Source organism: Patagioenas fasciata, chromosome 9 (genome assembly GCF_037038585.1).
Source record: "Patagioenas fasciata isolate bPatFas1 chromosome 9, bPatFas1.hap1, whole genome shotgun sequence".
Taxonomy (NCBI): domain Eukaryota; kingdom Metazoa; phylum Chordata; class Aves; order Columbiformes; family Columbidae; genus Patagioenas; species Patagioenas fasciata.
In genome coordinates, this window is record NC_092528.1 from 25,623,245 (window position 1) to 25,646,553 (window position 23,309).

The following is a 23,309-nucleotide window of genomic DNA, read 5'->3' on the forward strand; positions in this document are numbered from 1 at the left end:
AGTTACACAACACGTTCCCTTTGAGGCCAAAGGAATCATTAGCAAGAGCACTTTTGGACACATACGAACAGGCAGCGCTAAATGTGCACCAGAAACAGGAAGATTAATAGTCTTCCCATGTGAGAAAACATAACAAGGCAAATGGTTCCTCCATTAGTTTGTGTCTGTAGTACCTCAGGAAAGCATCATATACTTAGAGTGGAAACATGGTGGTTCAGCAACTATTTGTTTTAAAAAGTCCAACTGCGATTGTAGGGAAAGAGCTCAGCTGTGATCACGTATCATCACATCTCTTGTCTTGGATTAGCCGCTAGGTTTAAAGTATTTTCTGTCTGGCCAACAAGAGTGATTTACTGGCACAGAGAAATGTTTAAATATCAAGATTTTTCAGGCTCAGCCAAACCAATTGTTTCCGCAGCTCTCTAAAGGACTCTTGTCCCTAATGAGGGAAGTGAACAATTGAACGAGATCTAGAAATCTTGGTGGAGATCCACCAGCCCGATCCCCTCCTGCTGCCACAAGGTCATTTCTCCCTCTTGAGGGCAAATGTCCCATTTTTACACACACAGGCTGAGCGCCTGATGCACCAAGATTAGTCAGTCAAGTTTTCTCATGTTACAAACCCAACCGCATTCCGTGCTGCAGAGAAGGGTTATGGGCTCAAACGCCACAGGACCACTGCCGGCAAGGATGGGTTAACAAGGAAAATGGAATTATGAATTTAGTCCAAATCTAAGGCATTGAATGGACTAAGCAGAAGATGAGGAATATACTGCAACACTTCATATATTACCCATTGTGACTGTGTGGTCTCATGTCCACGCTGATACCAGAGGAGATGCAGGCCAGCTGGGATTTTACTCAGCTCACACTTCTCTCATTCTTGTCTTTATAAATTCATTTTGTATGTAAGACAGCTCTATCAGACATGAGCTCCCAGTGCAATTTTCCTTCTATATTTGCAGAATGAATTCATTCAGACAGGTCCTATTTCTCCTTGGGCACCACACAAAGAATTACAAACGGCTTGATTTATGCCCAGTTGGTATAAAAAGTGATGTCAAAAGCATAACAGGAAGAAGGAAAGAACCCAATTACAAAAGCAAGATCTGTGAGATAATCTTGGTCTCAGGTCAGTGAGAAGTGGCAATTAGGAACATCTCATCTATCTGTCAGCTGGGGTCATTCAACGACCACATTACCAAGAGGAAAGGCAGCACCTCAAAATGCCAATTAGAACTTTCCAGACCCAAACTGTGTTTCGGCTTCCTCTGCCTTCATCTCTAATATGACAGAAAGGTAAACCTGAGTAACAGGAATCCAGTTTTCAAGAAGGAGCCTAATTGTACTGCAGTTTAACAACCAATCAATGGTTTTGCAGAAGTCGTGCGTGCCGCTCGGGGGGACGCCCGGCTGCGTTGAGGAAGTGCATGGTGTTGACTTCCCAAACTGAGTCATCATTGTAAGCCCTGGGACGGTATTTATAGGGTTGGGGGAAAATTTCCAGGAAACATCACTTACCGGCACTCACAAAAATAGCAAGAAAACTCTTCAATTACTAAACTTTTAAGGAAGAAAGTCTTTCTTCTTTATGACAAGACAGCAAAGCAGCAGCCTCTATGATTTCCTTGGAAGCAGTTACAATTAATATTGTTCCTTATCTCAGTTTTCCATGACAGTAGTAGATGTTGCTCCCAAGCTATTAATTCTGTACAGCTGCAAGGTTGTTTTTTTTCTCCTTGCTCTTCTACTGATTATTTCCAGGATAAGAGCTGAAGCCGGCCTTGTCTCTGAAAACTTTAGCAATTATCTCCTGGAACATGTCTGCAATACCATCCACAGGTTGAACTCAAGCTGACAAAGACTCGAGTGAACCCAGGTACCAACAACAGCTCAAGCAGAGCAGCTCAGAGCTTTACCCAGCTGTCCAGGATACCAGTTTGGGGGAATGGCTGTAGCTTTCACTAAACCACATGAACCTGCAGGTAAACCTGTCAATGAAGTCAAGCTACCCAGGGCAGAGGTGAGCTGATCCCTCTGCACAACCTAGATGTGCCCTGAGATTGCAAAGCAAACAAAAATAGAAGAAGAGCGCAGATTAGTAGCTGGATCAATCACCTAAAGGTACCTGTTCCCTTCCGCATATACAACAGTTGCCCTACGTCTCTTCAGTCAGGGACTAAGCCAGACTTTTAGAAACATATTGTCTTTACAGTAGTTTTAAGGACGTGACTGCAAACCTGGAGAAGGCCTGACCATCTTAGACCACGCACCTTTCCATTAGACACACACACACAGACCTACATTCTCCCTTCGCAAGGGTGGGCAGACTGTCCCAAACACAGTCCCCTTCCCCTAAGCAGCCAGCACACCCCATCAGGAAGGAGGCAGACTAGTTGACCACAGAAGTACAACCATCTGGAATATATATATATATTTTTTAAAGCACAAGATATGAGCACACACACTTATCCCATCCCCCATGCAAAGTGCAAATGTCTGATTTGATTCCTATGACTGCCAGATCATGCCTATCACCACCCTCCTCTCTGAGCCCTGGGACCATTGTTGGCCATACAGCCTTTGAGGAGGCCTCAAAGATGTCCCCCTCCATGTCTTACACAAACCAGTAGTGTGGCAGAGAACAGAAAACTGGTGTAATGAGAATAAAGCCACTGACATGAACTTGACCGGCACCTGCCCCATTTGACCTCTCAGCTGGGCTGTCCCACTCGTCAGGTCCAGCTCTCTGTCAAGCTGTCATTCAGCGCAGCACACGGTTCGTGACACTCACGGGACGTGACACCCCGTGCAAGGCAACAGAGACCCGGCGAGTTTGTTTTGTACGTGCCACCACGGCGCTGGCAGATACAGCAACGTGTTTTGGCTGCTACTGACACGGGAAGCATCCAAAGCACTCGCGTAGAGATAAGAGGCTCCCCTCATCTCCTCCCTGAGACATGTTGACCTCTCCTCTCTCCCTTCTCCCCAGTATTGTTAAAGATAATATAAAAATCTGCCACTTACTTTTTTAAAAACATCTCTGTTTCAGAGGGTTGCCCCCCACCCTCCCTGTTTTAATCTGAGGCCAATTAAAAATAAAAGTTTACCAGGAAGGCAACAAGAAAAAAAAACAAAAGTGCTTGATATCATTGGATCCAGCCTATAAGGATCCCACACATAAAAGAATTATGTCCCTGAGCACTTTCCAACAGACTTTCAGAAAATTTCATCTTTCTACTTCCCTGGCTGGATAGTCTGTTTGAGTAATTTTCTCTTTCTCCTGGGGCTGGTTGCTAAGAGACACGCTATTACTTCTCCCTCTCTTATGACCCGATTACTGTGATCAGCAAAGACAGCGTGCAGACAACAGCCTGACACAGCTCATACAAGAACATCGGGCTCGTTACAAAATGATGGACTGTATTAACACTCCACAGCCCCTTCGCTCGCCGTGGCCTTTGCAGAGTCTCCTGGCACAACTGGGGGCTTTTACTTTCCCGGCTTCTGAAGTGTGCGTTCAAACATTTTAAATCACAGGACTGGGAAGGGAGAAGAATGGACTTTTACCTCCTGTGTTTCACGGCCTGTCAGCTGGAGCAGTGTTAATGGATCTTCACTGAGAAACCCTCCTTTCCTTACCCTTCCTGAGAAGCAGCGCAGGACCTACGATTATCCCTCTTCTTTTACTGCAAAAAGCTTTGTACATGCACAACGTGCATGGGGTTAGTATGTTCCCTTGAGCGGTTCAACGGCACATTGCAAAGGTGATGCTGACACTTCAGGGGCCAAGAGGTGACCTGGTCCTGCAAATAGCAGAGCTGGACTGTTCTGGAAGAGGAAAGCAGCTGGAAATGCACCCAACTGCAAACACATCTAGGTCTCAAGGAGGCCACTAGGGCACCCAACATGCTCCAAGCACGTGCAGAAACAGCCACAGCACGGCACTGTCTCTTTTGCAGAAGAGCCGCGGGTGATGGGGCTTGGCAGGGAAGTGAGTTGAGATGAGAAACGTGGAACTCAGATTGTGAGTTTGTGCTGAGGCGCAAGCGGGACAAAAAGTTAAGCTGATTTTGATATCGAAGAACAGGTCCATTACCAGCTAGTATTGCTCAGGATGTGGTCACCAACCTCAGAGACCATCAGTCTACACTTCGTAAAAATTTAACCCCCATTACATTCAATTTTTATGACAAATTTCAAACATTTATAATTTTTTATATTGAATTTACTTTAGAAAAAGACTGTGTTTACTCGTACTGCTTCAGCACCATTTATATCTAGAGAAGGCAGTTGCTAAAGCTTTCCAAATCAATCTTGTAACAGAGGTGTCCCAGATATACAGGTCCCTCCTCTTATAATTATTCCTCACCTCCGCAGCATTTCCCATAAACTCAGCACTCAGCAAAACAAAGGCCAGTTCTCATGCCAGTGTCATCTCTACCTTCCTTCATGCCAGGCTTTGCATTATGGTTTGGTCATGTCTAGACTAAACCAAAACCTTTCCTTAGTCATTGTCATCACAGGAATTAAGAGCTGGAAGAGACCTGCAAGTCTTTTACACTTCACAGCTCCTCAAATAGTTTGGGTAAATCCCCAGCCGAGCTCCCAGAGCACGCTTGCGCGTTCTTGCGTGGCTACGGATTTCCAGCATGTGTGCTACTTAAAGAAGAAGGCAGAAGAGCAATTTTTAGATAGCGATGTCTACTTATTCAGATCTAGGGCAGATCCCTCCTCATCCCCTTCTGCATAACCACCCTCACCGGGGCAGCCGGAGCTGCTGGACCCTCAACTTCACGAGCTTTGCTTAAGCAACGAGCATTTTGGGCCTTGTATATTTAGTCCAAATTGCAATTGTGTAGTGATCACTGCCAGAAATGTCTGCTCTTTGGCCACAAGTACAGCTTCTGTGGCTTCAAGAGCTGCTCATTCATCCTTCTAACCTTTTATTAGACCAACCTGTAATATAAGCCAATAGACATTTATTGGTTGCTCTGACTTAGCAGTACTCCGTCTGGCACAGCAAAAAAGCTTTAGGCAGAGAAAAGGGAAAATATATGTATAATCCTTTATTATAACAGTGAGTCTTCAGGGCATAGAAGACCTGCATTGTGTGAACAAGGGCAAAAAAAATATTACTCATCTCAACTGTCACATAACAATTGTTATTATTTAACAGACTAGCATCTGGAGGATGTTAAAATTTCAGATTAAAATAAAAGGGACAAGTGCTGCCTGCTTGAATTCAAGCTATTTCTGTATTAACATTGTGCTCTTGCTTTGATTGGGCACCACAGCCCTTTAAAACTACACAGAGGACAAACATTATCTTTCTTAAAGTGGGTTTGATATAGTCGATGACAGATGTTTGCAATTTGAGTTATAAAAAGATGGCTTCTTTCCATTCCAGTGTGTGTCAGAATTGTCTTTTTTTTTTTTTTGTCTTTTTCTTTCCTTCCCTTTTTTGCCGTCTTTCTTTATTCTACCCAAACTATTGCGGTTCACAGAACCGGCCACTGTGAAGATGAATCACTATTCAATGTCTGAAATAATGAAGTGGAAAAATTAAATATAGTATCTCGGAAGAACAGACAGGACAAAAAGAAAATGAGAAAAAAATAGGCATGGAAGCAAAAAAAATAAATCTACCTGCTGAGGAGTGTAATGTTTGCTTTATGATACCAAATAACAGAGAAAATACGAGCTCATTCACCAGAATGAAAAACAAGGCCAGGCACTACTTCAAGTAGTTCCCAAATAAGAGACAATGTGTTCCAGAGCCCGTGAAAGTTTAATATTTGTAATTCTAACTAAACACAGACAGAATTGTTAATAAAACCTGGTGGCATGACTTGACATTTTGTGAACTATGGATAAGTATACTAGTTCAACAATAAATTTATGTACCTGTTTTATGTTGCTTTTTTCCTGGTACCATTATCTGAGGCAGTATTTCAAAAAAGAAAACGTTCATCTGAAGAGAAAAGCCAAGAGCACAGACCTGCATATTTGTCTGTAACAAAAAAGCAGATGCAGACAGCATTATCCAGCCCGAGCAGTGACAACATTTGGGATGACTGTATTCAAAACATAAGGAGCCATCCAGAGCCACTTTATTTACACTGGTGAGAATCACAAGTCTTGACACTGGTCACTATAATGTGGACAACTGGCAAAACTCCATGTCTCCATAACTCATAAGCTATCGAGGGTTGCTGCCCTGGCACAAAGGCATCAGCTTGATCTCACACCTCTTCAGCACAGCTCAGCTTGCTCGGGCAGTTTAAATCCGATGTTATACAAATGAGAACCACCACTCATCTCCAACTGGTTTCACTTGGTTCTTAACCAACGGGGAAGAGGATGTCATTAGAGAGAAATCAATGGAGACTTCCGAAATGCTGCTCCAAACTGGTTCGCAGCTACCTCTTAATGAGGGACCCCCACCCTTGTGCTTGTTCTGTGTTTGGGGCTTTGTGCTTTAAATGCTTTTGAGTAGAAGGTAGCAAAGCCACCACAAAGAGGCCTGGAGCTTCAAGTTCATTTGCACTGGCTGTATTTTGTAAGAGCGTGTGGATGATGTCGTCCTGACACTAACGAATGAAATATTGCTTCATCTGCTCCATTTCGTTCAGTGTAAAAAACACCAGGAGGAAAGAGAGCAAGGATTAAGGAGGACTTTAAAAGTTTATAATACTCAATTTTAAAAAGCTTTCCCAAAAAAAAAAAATAAAAAAAGGCACCAGTGTGGGGGCTGTGCTCAGGCACAGTCAGGAGGATCTGCAACAGTAAGGTTCTCTTTATTCCCACAACATTTTTCATCTCCACAAGCTCAATTCTCAGAGCATGACAGAACCAGAAAGGGGTTAGTGCACTTCTCAGCCTGTTTTTTTTGTCCCACCACTCAGACACTGCCTGCCCGCTGGAGCATCAATGATTTATTCAGCTGGTGGCAGAGCTGAGGAGTGAGGCAGAGACCAGCAGATCCCACTGGAAAACACTCTGGTACTCACAGGATTCAACTCAGCATCAAAACGATGGAATAACAACATATTCCCATGCCTCATCTGGGCTGCAGCCGCGGTCCACGTGCGTAACTAAGGACACATGCAAGACAGCGAGCGGCCGCTTCCACCACCATCAAATGCTAAATCGCGTTATCTCATGTTAGTGTTGGACCAGGTGCACACAAACCACCACTGCAGCAGGGCTGAGGCAGAGATCGCCGCTTCTGTACCCCAGTCTCCTTCCAGCAACGAGCAGAGCACCACAGAAGCTCAGGTGAAGCACCAAGGAGCACGTACGCTGCCCCTCAACCCTCCCACTCACAAGGATTCCTCTTGCACAACCAACCAGAAAAAAAACACCAAACACAAAATCCACAGAATCTCCCAAGCCAGCCTGAATTTATTCTTTCAGGGCTCTCATCCAAGTAACGAATAGACTCAGGATGCGCTCAGCTTCTCCAAACTGTCAGAGATTGCAGAGCAGGGAACAGCACAGCTAAAACAGTAAGTGTCTAGTCCAATAAATCCATACCCAAGCTTCAAAAATTAGACAGAGCTACTGATAGCAGCTGCTGTAAACAAAACCCACTAGGTACATTTGCCTACTGAAAAACAAAAAGCGCACAAAAACAAACAAACAACAAAAAAAAACCACACAAAAAAACAACCAAGCAAAAAAAAAAAAAAAAAGGGAAAAAAAGGCAAAAACCCCACACAGCCCCAAAAAAACCAAACCGCCTGATAGCTCACGCTCCCAGACCCCTAAGGACAGGGCAGACTATCATTAACCAGTGCTCAAGAGCCTCTACATGCATGAAGAGGGGGAAGGCTGGAAGGGTTCAAGCATATACACTGGTGTCAACCACATAACCTCACCCTGGAGCTGGCTCTGCTCTTGTGCCTTGTCTCATAACTCACTTGCTCTGTCCTCCAACCAAAGGAAATTGGAAGAAAAGGTTAAAAAAAAAGTAATGAAAACCTCTAAGACCCACACATGAGTCCTCTGTTGTTTGTCATATCTGAAAGATGCCCAAGGAAAAGAAGGGAAGAGCTTGCTTTGATTCTCATCCCTTCATTTAGTTTCCATTAATAAATCCATGTTAACTGCTTCTGCAGGTATTATATTCACCAAGGGTGGCAATTACAAGGAAAAGACATCAGCACTAATAAATACTGAATTTATAGCATAAATTAAAATGGCTAATTTTGCAATGTGTGTCCTCAGAGCCTCGGTGGGTGACAGAGAAGCACGTCCAAGCACTGTGCAGCCCTGTAAACCAAGCGACTTTCCTGGGAGGGATGCTGTCTGCACATTCCGTTCCAGCCAGGGCTGGCACTGCAGTATCTCAGTCTGTCTCAGGTAGCTTGAGAAACATGCCTGGTCGGATTTCAACAAATTAAATACATGGCAAGAATATGAGGAACTTGGTTTCTTAGGAGCAGAACCGTTGCAGGAGCAGGAGACCTCCAGGCTGCCAGGCAATGATCTGGCACTTCCCAGGAGGCGAGGCTGGACTCGTTCCCTTCCTTGCCACCAAAGCACCCCTCAGGTAACCATGTGTGATGGCACAGGAGATGTGTTCAACCTGCAGGGAGCTGGGACAGTGTTCCTGAATGCTGGACTGGAAAGCTCAACCCTGCAGCCCCGCTGGGCTTGGACAACCCCATCCCAGGGGCCGATGCTCGACCTGCATCAGCACAGTGGGGTTTCTCCTGGACTTGCACTGCTTCATGTCTGCAGGGTTTTATTTCAAGAAGAGGAGAAAGCTTCTTTTGTGGTTATAAAAAGATGCAAACCAAAAGGCAAATCACAACGCAAGGCTTGCTGCTTGCCACACTCAAGCCACCCAGTGGCCCAAAGACCCCAAACTTGGGTTTTTCCAAGTGCCTAAAGCTGACAACAGATTTCTACATGTTTGTGAAGCCTCTGATTTTGACCTCACAACCACTGGCACTTCCCCAGTGCACCCTGACTGTCCTGCCATAGCGGCACTTATTTGGCAGCGACCGCCAGCTCTCCTCCCCGTGCCAGGCAGTGTGCCAGCTCGCACCGGCGTCACCGCCACCAGGCCCACAGCAGCATCCACAAAGCTGGTGGACCAACCATCACCAACCTTGCTCCACACAAGATGCCTCCTTAGTCTGCTCTGGAGGGCGAGGCCACATTTTTGGGGAACTAAGAAAAATAGGATAAAAGGGAATTTGCTTCATCTGCAAGTTGTAAATTTTCTCCATCTTCCTGAGCCCAGCACAGATGGGAACAGCTGTGTGGCAGCATTTCCCCAAGGCCCCAGCGATGCTGGTGATACTGAAACACCAACTGAAGTGTCAGAACCGGAGAGCAGAACACAAATAGGCAGCAGGGAAAGGAGGGAGGGAAACCATAGAATCACAGAATGGTTTGGGACCTTCAAAGACCCTCTAATCCAACCCTCTTGCCATGGGCAGGGATATATTTCACTAAATCAGGATGCTCAAAGACTCATCCATGCTGATCTTGAACATTTCCAATGATGGGACATCCAATGCTTTTAAAGGAAACAATTGTTTCCGTGGAAGAAGGCTTTATTTTGATTAAGAGATTTTTTTGCTCAGTGAGCATAGAGGATGAGACCCGTTGTGCACGCTGTTGGATGGCATCTGCTGAGGAATGGGGAGAAGACACAGGTAGCACTGAACACATGTAAGCAGAGACAAAAGAGCTAAATACAAGAAGTGGACTGTCAGAACCCATGGCTGGATGATGTCTCATCCATCTCCGGACCTGTTTTCTCCCAACATGCAGAAGATGCTTTACAACTGCAAATGCATTCAGCTCCATCTATGGACTACCCTTGGCCCCAATGCCACTCTTCTAGAGACACTACTCAAATGTCTGGACACCTAATTTTGATTTCTAGTCTAACTCATTGATAGCTACACTTCCTCCTCATTCACCCTTGTTTGTCTTATCAGAAAACATCTTCCCCAGGCTTGAACAGCTCTTCTCCCTCCGTAGGATAAATACAGAGCAGTGTAAGACATCAGGCATCTGCACATCCCAGGGACTGTGGTGCTCTCGCCTCCCAGGATCAGGCAAGGTTAATCCCCTGCAAACTGTCACAGCAGGGAACACCATCACTAAATCCCCCAGAAACCCAGCACGTGGAAAGTCTGGTCTGGTGTTTGTAGGGCCTATAAAAACACAGCTGTGCTCACCTCGCCAGCCAGCTGCACAGCAGAGACTCGTGCAGGACGTTAATCAGAGCTGTGGTCTTATTGATTATTATTATTATTATTATCATTATTATTATTACTACTACTACTGTAGTCATACCCAGGGGCCCTCAAAGGGATTCCTGTGACAGCAAGACAAGGTCTCTGCTTTGGTGAGTTGACAAATATCATTTGAAACAAGTCACAGCGAGCCAGTGTGGCACACAGCGAGGAGGGCAGCTGGCAGTGTGGGAATTGCTCACTTAGCTGCTCTAAATCACACATGCCTTGAGTGCTTCCAGCCACATTAAAATGCTGGTGGTTTATAACCCACTGAATGCTGCAATTCTACCTTTTTTTTTTTTTTTCAGTCATTTAACTATTTCTAACTTGTTTTAAAGTTCCATTGAGCATCTTTTAATCTGGCTGATTTTTGTGCAGGTGTCAGGGAAAAAAAAAAAGGAAGAAAATCAAAGTAAAAGTGAGACCAAGGAAATGCCTTTGCGGGAGGTGGGAACAGCTGTTTCCTCCTATGCACACAGTGTCTGCTCCACACCCTGTCACTCCAGCGTCTTTTCCCTGCACTTTCAATGCCTTCAAGAAATAAAACCACAAATGCTATCAGCCAGGCAGACCTGTTATGTGCAAGTGACACGCCTACAAAAATAATAAAGCATGAACCCACCGGGTGCATTTTCCCGAATGTTAAAAGCAATGTGCTGAAGAAGTTACCAGGAACAGAATTTGCCGGTCTCCCAGAGAGCTTCCTAGTACCAGGGAACTGACTCCAGTGAGACGGCTGTGGCAGGCAGGGCTGTGCCAGGATGTGATGGGCACAGCCACGTTCTGCCCCGCAGCAGCTCTGGGACAGCCCTTCCCCAGAGCGGCACCGCTGCTTGCACTCATCTCCAGCATATGGATGCTGCACCATGTGCCACCCATGTGCTTAGCAGAAAACCTGTGTGTCTGCAGCAAAGCAGCTCTGGAGGGACATCAGGGATGAAAACATTCTGGGATATATAAGATGCTGCATCTCCTCTACCTACAGACTCACATAGCTAAGCAGGATGGGAAAGACCTGGGATTAACAGAGAACAAATATAGGCAAAACAACTCAGAGTGCCCCTTTATACCGGGAACCAGTGGGGCGTGGAGCTGTCTCCCAGGCTGAATTATTGCTGCAAAAACAACGGAGGTCATTGAAGAAACAATTAGGGAGCCTGAAGGAGAGAAGGGAGCCACAGAAAGTGAATGAAGCATGTTGGGCTAAATATTTTCTCGCCGCTCCCCCTCGCCTGACAGATCGCAGAAGTCTCAAGTTCTCAGGGTTATATACAGCTGGGCTAATGGCTTTGCACCGGCTGCTGACACCAACCAGCAGCGTGTCACCTTCTGAAAGTGGATTAGCTTAAGCTGCAGGCACGCTGTCACATCACTAAGCCGGTCTCTGACCAGGTCTCGGCCAACCCTTAGCTCTTCCAGACCTGATGGATGATGATGGGATCTCCAAAAGCCCAACATCAGGCAAAGCAAGGGGCTGGCATGGAAAAAGGCCTCCTGGAAGCTCCTGATGTCTCCTGGTTTCTAACAGACCTCTGCTGCTTGTGGGACTTGGTGGTCAGTGTTGCCTGAGAAATGTTTGGGTGCCTCGTCTCCCCTTCTCAGCCTGCAGCATCTGCTCTGCTCGTAGGTAAAGCCTCCTTCCCCAAATGCCAACAAAGAATTTTTTAGAAGGTGATCATGTTCCTGAGTCACATATAATCAGATCTAGTCACTAAAGCATCAACAATTAAGGCATACTGATATTTTCCATTAAAAAAACAGCAGCTGATCAATAACAGTTTTCCTAGGAAAAGTGTCATTTTCCACTATTATTTTAAATTTTAAGAGAATTAGAAAAATAAGAATTTCCACTTGACTTGAAGTTGACATTTTCACTGCACTTCAGAAATAGATTTTCTTGTACTTTTTTAATTCCAAATGTCTTTCTCTTCCTTACTCGCTAATGTTTTGTTACTGAAGGCAACAGAACAGGTGCATATGACTTCGCTTTTCCCCTCCAACACATTTTCTTTTTTCGTTCTGAATTCTCTGAAGTTAAGAACGGCAGAGGGAAAAAAACCGAAACACTCATCAGACTTTCCCAACTTTCCTATAAAATGTCCTTAACTTTAGAAAATCGCTCAAGTGCAAGATTTAATATGCTGCTTTGGTTTTCTTTCTCCTTTCCATTATTCTGTAGTCTTTCTGAAAATGTATAAGCTTTCAAAAGATAGAGTAGAAAAAGGAAAAAAAAATATACGGATGACATTTATATTATTGCACTCAACAAAAAAGAGGGATAAGTGGTGATAGAACAAAGTAGAGCATCCAAAACCAAAAATCAAAAGCTGGTCGGGCAATTTGCTTGAATACAGCTGAGTTTTCCTTTGGGGGGAGGATGGGGAAGAGAGGGGGGAAGAGTTTTCCACCCATTTGTAAGCACAGTAAACCACTGGGAATAGAAAAGTCACTACTCTGCCAAGACAGGTACCTCTCGCTCCTAAAATCATCGCCTTCCACCTTGTTTCTGCTGCAGTAAGGGTCCGTCACACACTCTCCACTGTCAGCTATGGGCATCCCAGGTGCTCCACCTTGCAGGTTTCCAGTTGTAAACCCCAGAGCTGCTCCTGCTGCTGGGAACTCCCTCCCTCTGGGGGTCCGCAAGCCAGGACCCCAACTCCCACGCTCGCCACTCAGGTACGTGAAGACACAAGGACTTTTATAGCAGGAGGCAGAGGAAGGCCAACAGATGGTGATCGGTTTCACCAACCTAACAGCTCCAGGGGCTACTATAATGGTCGTGTAAATATCCTCAGGATTATATCATTAAATTATTATATCATTATATATAATATATATATATTATATCATTAAATTATTTAATATTCAAGAGTGTTCCGTAGAAGAGGGAAAAGAATAAAAGTAAAACTGAATCAAATAATCAGGCTGGAGAGGAAGCACCTCTAGACCTGTTCCGACAAACATCTGCCATCCCAATTATACCTACAGTCCCACAGCTCAGTCCCACATTTGTAAAGGATTCCCATTGTGCTGGGATGAAAGACCCTATACTGAAAAAGGTTATTCAAGCTCCAGCTCCTTGGATCAACACATACCAGCAGAGACCAAATAAGCAAAACCCCTCAAAAAGTATCAGTTTTGGACAGAGGACATCTGCTTCCAATTAAAAACAAGTAAGATCTGTCCCCATATACCTCCCCAGCCCTGCACCTCTCAGGAGGGTAGCTAGCCAGAGCAAGGGTAAGAGATACCTTCACATTCTTCTTGATTTGAATGACCTGAAACAAGGAGGATCCCACAAACTCAAAGAGCAACTCGAGAACAGCCTGTGTTAGCAGTCAGTTCCTCTGAATTAGACCACTGTGGTTCCCTCCTAAACATATACTTACCATCACCTCCTGGTTGCTTGTATGGGTTGTACTTTGGCTTGGGGGCAACAACAGGCGCAAACTTCTTTGGTGTCTGCTGGGTGGACACGGAGATGCTGGGAGTCCCAAAGGTGTGTGTGGTCTCCATCCTTGCAGTAACATGACCAACAGGCTCGTTGGTACTCTTGGGTGGCAGCCAGGACGGGTGGGACATGGTTCAGATCTGAGAGGAGAGGCAAAGAGAATCACATATACGTTAGGAGTTTAGGCTGGGGAAATAACAGTTGTAAAGTTGGCACTTTGCCGGTTTATAAAATCAAAGCCACAAAACCCTTTAGCACGTTTAATTTGTGCATGCTTATCTTTAAATATATTGGTCCTAACGTAGAGGACTTATGATACAAACTTGTCTTTCTTTCCTCAGCAAGTCAGAATTACGCTGTTATTTTCTGCTTCAAGCCAAAGCGGAGACAGCGTGATACCCGAGAGGGTCCACCACTCCCACCATCCATTCAGTATAGTAGTGATTTATTTGCCTTTTCCTGTTAGGCATTTGTGAGTACTTTAATGTACAAGGGTACAGGTGCTCTGGGGACAAGTGTAGTCACAGAGAGGCAGACGCACTTCCAAAATACACTTTTAGCACTTTTCCACGTCGTTTAGGATACCACGTCCCAGGGACTTTCACTCAAACTTTTAAGAAAGAGGACTTCAAAAGCAACTAATCATTCTTGATGCCTCCATTTCTGAATGCCCAGCTTAAAATATTTTAAAAGCATATCAATTTTGAAAAAATGCCAGAATCCCACACTGCTGACAACCAGGCTCCTTTTAGACATCTCGACTTGTGTAACAGAAAACAGAGGCAGCCCAAATCATTACTTATTTATTAAAATCTTGGCTTTGGCCTCTTAAAAGCCTACATCATTTTTGAGAACTGGACTCAGATGCTGCTGAAAATGTTGCCCATTAAAAAAAATAATTAAAAAAATTGTTCAATGCAATGAACGAGGGCTTTTCACCACACACAAACTACACTCGCTGGGTAGCAGCAACGGTCCTACAGTACCATCCGACGGTCCTACAGAGCTGGATGTGACATGATGAAGAGATGAAGACCCTACACAGGCAAAAGCCAATGCTAATTTTGGAGCTCTTGAGCATCCTGTTGTTTCTGCCCACATTCTGCTTTGGTGTCAGGACTCCTCAAGGCTCCTGAAACCTTGTGACCTGATTGGGAAAGATTTGTTTCAATTGTGGAAAAGGATCAGTGCAAGAGATCACACCAAGCCATGGAAGACATGAGCAGACTGTCATTGCAGAAAAGCACTTCCATCTGGGAAAAACAGGACAAAGTGGAGGGGCTGGTGGATTTGCAAAAAGGTGGTGTCCACCTGCAGCAGCAAATGCATTCTGCTGAGGCTGGGATGCAAGAGACTTGTAACTCTGCTGAGTGCGGCAGCAAAGGGCTGTATTAGCTGCTGTGAACAGTCCTCTGAGCTCAGGGTGCGAAGGGGAAAGGGCAAATGTGGCCTCTGGCAGGTGTAGACCCCCTTGGACTGAAATCATAAGCCCACAGGGCTACAGAGCACTCCGTCTATCCTGACACAGTTCTGTGGTCACACATGCAGTCGTCTACTTGAACGGCTCACCAGGATGTATTTCCAAAGCTACGTGCAGCCACATACAGCTCGTTGATACCACGCAGGAACACAGCCACAGGTCCACTCCTCGCCGACCTGGGCATCTTCTTGGTGCCTCAAAGCTAAGACTTCTATGCACATGTGCTTCTCACAGAAGCAGACTACAATGACCTCTTCAACCAGACCTCAGAATTACATGGAACATTTAGGCAGGAGGAAGGCATATCTGCCAGCATAGTTAAGTCTACCTACAGAAAACAAAGCAGAAAAGACATTTCATTTCCCCTTTCTCCTAATTTGGGCTCACACATCACTAGAAACATCAAGACTAAGCTGTTGGGACTTAAGAGCAGAGCTATTTTGCCAACTCATCCTGGTTGGCAAAGCATCTGCATCTTACAAGTTTCATGGTGGAGCAAATTCAGTTGAGTCCTTTATCAAAAAAAGCAAATGAAGACTCTTGGGTATAAACTAGACACAGCAGTCCTGGGGGTTCCTGCATGGATAACCCTGTCCTAACAACTTGTTGTTAGCAATGCTGAGTCAGTCTGGGGGAAAGGAGCAAGATCTCCAGATGGTAGTGTGGGGATAGCACCTCCAGCTAACAGCAGTGACTGACAGAACTGCTGTGTATATATATCTCTCTACATACAAAAATATACATATATATATATATATATATGTACGTGCTTACTCTAACCTAGTACCTTTACCCCAGGTAACAGGTTTCCTGCTTGAGGAGTCATTTCTACCTGAAGTCTCAATGTCTGACCCAACACTAAGAGACAGACAATCTATGGTCATCTTCCACCTCCATCGCCTCTCATGCTGGAGAGGAACCGGCAAGTGCCAAACATCAACCCCAACACTTGTGGCTCTTCCTCATCATGCAGTCTGACTGCTCGGTGTGCATGCAGTGTTTTCAATCCCTGCCACTGGAGGATGAGACATCTGATACCAGCCACCAGGGCCAGCACGGAGGAACTGGATAGAAATCAAGCAGATGGGAGCACGGCAGGAGCACCCTAGAGGTGGACAAGCATACATGCCTGCTGCCCAATCTTATCTTAATAGTGCTGAGCATCATTTTGAAAGTAAGAAGTGAAAGGCAGGTCTTCCCCACAGGGCCAGAGAGGAAACGAGCCGTGACGGGTGGGGGCAGAGGACACACGAACCGCGCTCCCATCGCCTGGGACTTCCCGTTACCAACGCCAGCCCTGATGGACCTAGAAAACGTCTGCCACTCAAGCAGTAAGACTCACCTACACTGCTGCCTCCTCCCCCCACATCCTTCACAAACGTAAAATGTGGCAATAATACTCAGACGATTATCTAGGTTTCAGGAACAGAAAGCAGTGAAGGCACTCAGCCTTGAGAGCTAAACAGGACAAAGATGACTACACCTTACCAATTCCTAAAAGCATCCTGGAGTTTTATTGTGACAGTTTTTCAGCCCCTGGCTTGATATTTCAGATGAAAGATCATCCCAGTGTATGAAGCACCCTTGGACCCTGGACATAGCGATCCAAAGCAAAAAAAGAACAACCCAGCAGTGACCAGATTATTGTCATTCCTGTTCTCGCAGCACCCGTGTTGTTTCTTAACCACCTCCCAGGCAACATGTCTTGGTTCCACTGAGCTCTCACGGTCTGCCAGCTTCATGGCAGCAATGCCTTGAGTGACACGCAAACCAAGCATATCTCCTTCAGTAGCCGGGATTCACCCTGCTGGGGATGGCTGAATAAAATGCGAATCTCAAAGAATAAGCTTAAAAAGCACAGTGCTCTTGCAGGCAGTTTGGGACACTCGGTTGCTGACTGTAGGCTGGCACACAGTTCCACCTCAGCTATCCTCTAATGCATTTGTTTTGGCGGTGGTGGTATTTTCTAATTGTTTCCCCATTAGCCTTTTCTCTTCCTCTTTCTCCCCCTCTCATTTTCTGTTATGCATTTGCTGTCATTCGTTTTTTGCTATCTGTGCCTTGACAATGTTTTCAGCAAGTTCCCTTTTCCTTGTCTGTTCCAGCCCCAGCTCCCTAGTCTCAATTAAATTTAGCCTAACTACTTCGCAAGATCATAAAAAAAAAGAAAATCAGTTAATCTCTTTCTAACAGCTGAAGCTAAACTCATGAGTTTGTTGTTAATTTCTCCCCATTTTTCATCTAAGAGGCCAAGAGCAGGGCAAACTATAAGGGACAGTGGCTACAGATGGACACAGCCCCCCACCTCTCTCTGCAGATTTCTCCATGGTGAAGCACTCGGGCTAATTCAGAGAAAGTCACCAGTGCTCCCTCACCATGCCCTGCAATACTGCTTGGTTTTCAATCAGAAGCTTCTTTGGAGCAAAACAGATGAATATTTTGTGATGTGGACAAGGAACAGTACAGGGCAACTAGGGCTTATAACCAGTCTTCTTACTCTAAACTCACACATGCCATCGCCTCTCTGTTGCTGTGGTTCCTGCACTTAGATGAGAACCTCCAATAGGTAAGGCCAGTGCTTTCCCGGTTAGTCAGCAAACACATGCTTCACTTTTGTCCCAGAGGTGTTTCCTTCCAAAAAAGTTGTTTCTGCCAGTTCAGCAAAAAGCAGTATTGTTTTCAGAAGTTTTTAGCTAGATGTAGGATGTGGGGCATTGCAGAAGTCAGTGGCTGCAACAAGTCTAATGCCACCGAGAATCTCAGAGCACAGAAAGAACAAGCTGCATTGGATATTGCAGGCTTGAGAGAAATAAGAACAGAAAAAACAATGAAGGAAGCATCAAGATGGATGGGTGGAGGGAATCCATGAAGCAGGACCAGAACAAAAGATCCTGGAAGCATGAACACTGGCAGGGGACAATGTGGTGAAGTGGATTGGCTCACCTTGGCAATCAGGGATGGAGCTACTACAACAGCTGCATTACACGTGTCTGAGCGTGAATACAGCAAGCTTATCCCGCAGTAGTAATAGCGGATGAAGTGAAAGAAAAAAACAAAGAACAGACCCAATCTGGTTCTCCAGAACAATCCCACAGTGAAGAACACTGAATCTAACCAGCCTTTTGTTGGCCCAGTCAGCTACTGCTGCGCCATGTATGCCAAATGCAATGCATTAAGGGCCTGATCCACCTGCTGCTCAAGTCAACAGCTGGGCCACAGTGCTTGCACTGAAAGGTTAAATCTACAGTGACTTCCACATTTCTGCTCCATGCAAATCATTCACCAGGCATTGTTTGCCTTCAACAAGCCTCTTACTAGCAAACCTAAATAAACCTAGCCACCCAACACTTACCACAACCAGGCTGGAATGACCTTTGTCATCAGGACCCATGCCCCTGCGAACCATCCCACAGGGGCAGCAACCTCTTGGTGTCCCCATCAGTGCCACATCTCCCTCTGCCTTGGCTGAAGTCTTTTGCACGTCTGCCTGCCACCCTCACACAGCCATCCTCCTCGGTCAGCAGTAACTCAACAGCTGCATTCCTATCCAGCTGCTACACACTTCTGTGACTCCTTACTCACTGACCACCCTGGCAATGCCTCTTTCCCAAATTCACTGCCCCACCCCAGACAAAAATCTCCTAACTCTCCCATATGTCACTGCTTTGAAAGCCCTGCTGCCCATCTCTTCTGGCCCTTCTGCACTGTGCAGGACACTGAACCCTACCCAACTATTTCTCCACAAAGCTTTTTTTGAGCTAAAGAATATTTGTCATAAAGTACACGCAGCCTCAACTGAAAGAATGCAAGATTGGAGAATCCACCACAGCATTAGGTAAATTGTTTGGGCAAGCAATTAAGCACCATAATTACAGCTTCTCCTTTATGTCTGGCTTTAAATTTATCTAGCTCCGCTTTCAACCACTGGATTTTGTTACACTCTTGTCATCTGCATTACAGATCTGCCTCTCTTCTTTATGCAGAGCCTTTCAGAACACACCCAGGTCATTGGCTGAATCAAATCAAAATATTTAAATTAAGTAGCCATTAAACTCACTGTAAAGAGCAGATATTTTTCAACTCATTAATATATATTTATTCTGAACTCTCTTCAATGTTTTAACAACCTTTTATGAGATGGCGGATGCCAGCGTAAGACCATTTTTCCAAGAATGGCAACTTAAAATGGAAGAGGTAAAACGATGAATAATATCAAAGACAAAAACCAGACTGAAATCAGCTGTGGCTGCCCAAGGTTCTGCTATAGTTCCTTCCTTGCAAGCATTAGTCATCACCTACTTTTGGAGGCAGAGGATAAGACCGGACTAACCATGATGAATAACATTAAGAGCTAAGAGTGAAACCATGCTGTATAAATAAGGAAAACAGTGTGCTCCGGTTCTATCATTAGGATGATCTTAGTGCCGTACGTTCAGAAAATTCTAACCATGAAAGAATACACCACAGCAGAGGAACTAGAATCCACGAATCCCAAGATGAGACCGCAGTATCTAAAAATGTCAGAGCAGGAATATCAATAAATGATAATATCAGGCAGTAATAAAGGCCTGACAAGTTGTTGTGTTTTTTTTTTTTTTTCCATTTTTTACTTTCATTTCTTAAGTGTGTACGCATGAGTTTTTGCTTTTAATTACAGGATGCCATTCGCTTTTGAGAAGCAAAGGTAAAACAAAGAGGGTTCTAAGTCAATTTAGCCTCACATCAGATAAGCAATGGAAGGGTAGAGTACCAATCTGTCTACTCTTGAAATTGTTAGTACTTTCATCTCTGAGACAGGCTGGCTTTTCTGTGATTAGACTCTACCCAAATAAATCTTCATTTCATTTTCATATTTATAACATGGACCAAATACTCCTTGGATGCTGATGGACTTTGCCAAGCCAGAAAAATTTGTCCCTGAGTTAATCAAGCTAATGCTTCACAGTGACTAACAACAGCATTTAACAAAAAAAAAAAAGCAACAACATTCTATACTTCCAGACAGTCTGCTCTGTTTTCCAGCCCATTCCTTCCTAAATCCACTGACTTGATGTAGGTCCATAATGTTCTGTCTTAGCGTGACCCATGCACAGTTAGCCATCACTCCTAAGGCCAAGGGATTGACCAGATAAAAGGAGCCAGGACCTTGTTTACTGACAGCAGATGCAGCTGGAAGCCCTATTACAGCTTCTCTCTGGTAGTATTCAAGAACTTGATCAAGGCATCCCCTTCCCCAGATAACCCAAGTTCATATCTAAGGCCTTACAGGAGCCATCTGTGGAAAGGCAGACTGCATTCTCCCCACCCTCCCTTCTCCTTCAGCTACGTAAAAGAATTCAGAGAGAACTTCTGACTTTGCTTTACCTTCCAACTGAGTTTCAAAGATCAACTCTACCACTGAACCAAGGGGACATCCTTCACACCATACATTACCCCTTTCAGTTAGAGATGCAAACCACAAGACAATGTTTCTATTCTAAGCTTGTCTTCATTTTTTGCCTGAAATTCCCCAAAGCACAAAACCAAATGCCCTGCTAAAATGCAGCTCTTTGCTTTGCCCTCATCACCTCCACTCTACTAACTAGTCAAAAGCAGTAATTGAGGCTGACCAAAGAGATTTGCTCTTTATAAGCTCCAAAAGCTGCTTGTTTCTCTCGGACTGTTCCCCTTTGAATGTCCCATGAATTTATTTCTCTATTTATGGCCATTAATCTCTAGCTATGAAGCTTTGCTGCTTCTTGTGGCCTCTAAAAGATGATATAATGACAAAACTCTGGTCTCATTAAAGGTCTTTAACCAAACATAAGAAGTGCCATAGGTACTTACAAACTCAACCCAAGCTCTCCTGGGATATCCTTCCCATATGGCACTACTTATCTTCATCAATTTTACATCATATGGGAAATTATGTGATTTGGGGAATTTTGATTCCTTTTGAACTCCCTTAATCATTGCCGATCTGCACATCTGACTGGATTTACGTCCTGTAATACTAACTAGTCCAAAGAAGTTCCTCCTTCAGATCCTCCCAGCAACAAATTGTCTCTGGCCCTTTGTGCCCCTCAAACATCACACATCAGCAACCAGGAGAACTGTAAAGCTGGAAGAACATCTCTGAGCATGGGGAATCCTGTACATAGGGCTGATGTGACCCCAATCGCTGGTTATCAGTGGAGAGCTAACATGAGTCAACTGAGCCACCGAGCAAGTCGGAGATACAATGAAGAAGAATGGAACATGCTGTCACCCTCCAGTGACTGCCTTCTTGACCATATGCAAACTTGATGTATGTGGACTCCAGCTCCTTGTGGCACATCTCTCCCTGATATCAGATTTCTTTGCACCCATTTTACACTGTTTCCGGGCATTTCTTGATGCTTTGCTTCAGTCTTTCACAGCAAGTGCCAGCTGGAGCAAGCTTAAATCTTCCTCGTTCCCCAGACACAGAGTTTCTTCCAATCGCCTGGATAAGGCAGGGTTTTGTAACTTCAGCTCAATTCCCTCAAAATAAATAAATAACTAGGAAAAAAAATCAAAGTGACTTCTTCAGCTAAACAGGGCTGAAAGCATTCACCAATTTCCTGCTGTGGGACATTACTAATGTAATCACAGGAGTTAAAGGAGAAAGAAACCTAGTTAGAGCACTGCCTGTGCTGAATTATTCCTCGAAGCATATAATCTAGTATTATCTCACTCTGGCTTTAACAGCTTCAATCAAATTTCTATGGGATCCTCTAGAAGACCTGATTTAAATTCAAAGTTCGCCGCGCTCTGAGCAACAGGTTTGCCCAGATGACCTCCAGAGATCCCTTCCAAAATCAATTATTCTGTAACTCTAAAAGCCTAGACTTCCAGCTGTGGCTTTATCTACACTCAGAAGTGTTTACAGAAATATAGCTGTCTCCCACTTAAGATATGCCAGCAATATCACCTACTGGCAATGCAGTATTATATTCTTCATTCTCTAGTTGCAACGGTTCACAAATGGATACAGCATGTGCCCATTCCTTTAACCAAATAACCAATACTTGGAAAATGACTTTTTGTTTTCTAGCAAGGCTGCATCCACACTTATTTCTTTTCTATCAGTAGATCAGCACTAGTTTGGGATGTGACTCTTGTTTTACGTACTAAGTCACTACAGCTTCTACAGTACTACTCAAGCATAACAGAAAGACTGAAAGTCCACAATGGAGATGATAAAGACATGATAGTAAAGAACAGTCTCTGCTACAAAGAAGTATGCCCTGGGTTATCATCATGAATACAGTTCATCAGATACCAACCCAATATCACATTCATTCTTACATCAAAATCCTGCTGCTGGGACAATTTTGGTATCAACCGAAAACTTACCCTTCCTTAAGTTTGTTTCTTAGCTCATTTCTCTTGTACCACCTTCATAGTGGAAAAGGCAGAAGGGCAAACTAAACATAAAATTCCTTTTCTTTCCCAGTATAATTGCATCAGTAGTTTTGGGATTCGATGCAGGCTATTTGAATTTGACTGCTGCTGCAAAACACGCACATAAAAGCTGATGAACAAGATCTTCCTTTTACAGCCATGTCACATCCTGGTGTTGGATGACAAACTAGGCTTTAAAAACCCAATAAATTGAACCTCACCGGCCCATGTGCATTGAAACAAAGAGATAGTACTGGCTCCCTGGAGACAGATAGATCTATCTAATCTAATACAACTCTAATGACCACATTACAATTTCACCAGAGAGCAGGCTGATTCTTGATCTCTGTGGTAGGAGACAATCCTCAGCAACTCCAAACATAATCATATTGAATAAAATGTTAATCCAAGGCCTCAGCTACTTGTGGTCACAACAAACCTCAGGGCAATTGCAATATAGGAGGCAGACCTGGTGGCCTGCCCAAAATGCTTACTCAAATACAGCAAAGTTTGTGGTTGAACCTTAAGAGCTGAGCCAGGAGGCAGCTCTGAGCCAGACAAATTTCTTCCGATTCTGAAAGCCTCTCTTCCTGATAACTTGACCCAAAAGCTTGCTGTACCACAAAGAAAAGTTTGTGATGATGCTTGAGAACTTTATGCACAAAATAAGAGAGGAAATATATTAATACAGACAAAGGAACAGAGGCAG

General features: G+C 44.5%; 1 protein-coding gene across 16 annotated transcripts in view; it reads right to left on the reverse strand.

Annotated features, from left to right (window-relative positions):
- LPP (LIM domain containing preferred translocation partner in lipoma) overlaps positions 1-23,309 on the reverse strand; it is a 341,933-nt gene that overhangs the window by 203,150 nt on the left and 115,474 nt on the right. For all 16 annotated transcript variants that reach the window (XM_071812669.1, XM_071812661.1, XM_065844128.2 and 13 more), the window contains one exon: positions 13,655-13,856. In XM_071812669.1, the coding sequence (XP_071668770.1) occupies positions 13,655-13,847 (193 nt within the window). In that variant the 5' untranslated portion in view covers positions 13,848-13,856. The remainder of the gene's footprint in view (positions 1-13,654; positions 13,857-23,309) is intronic.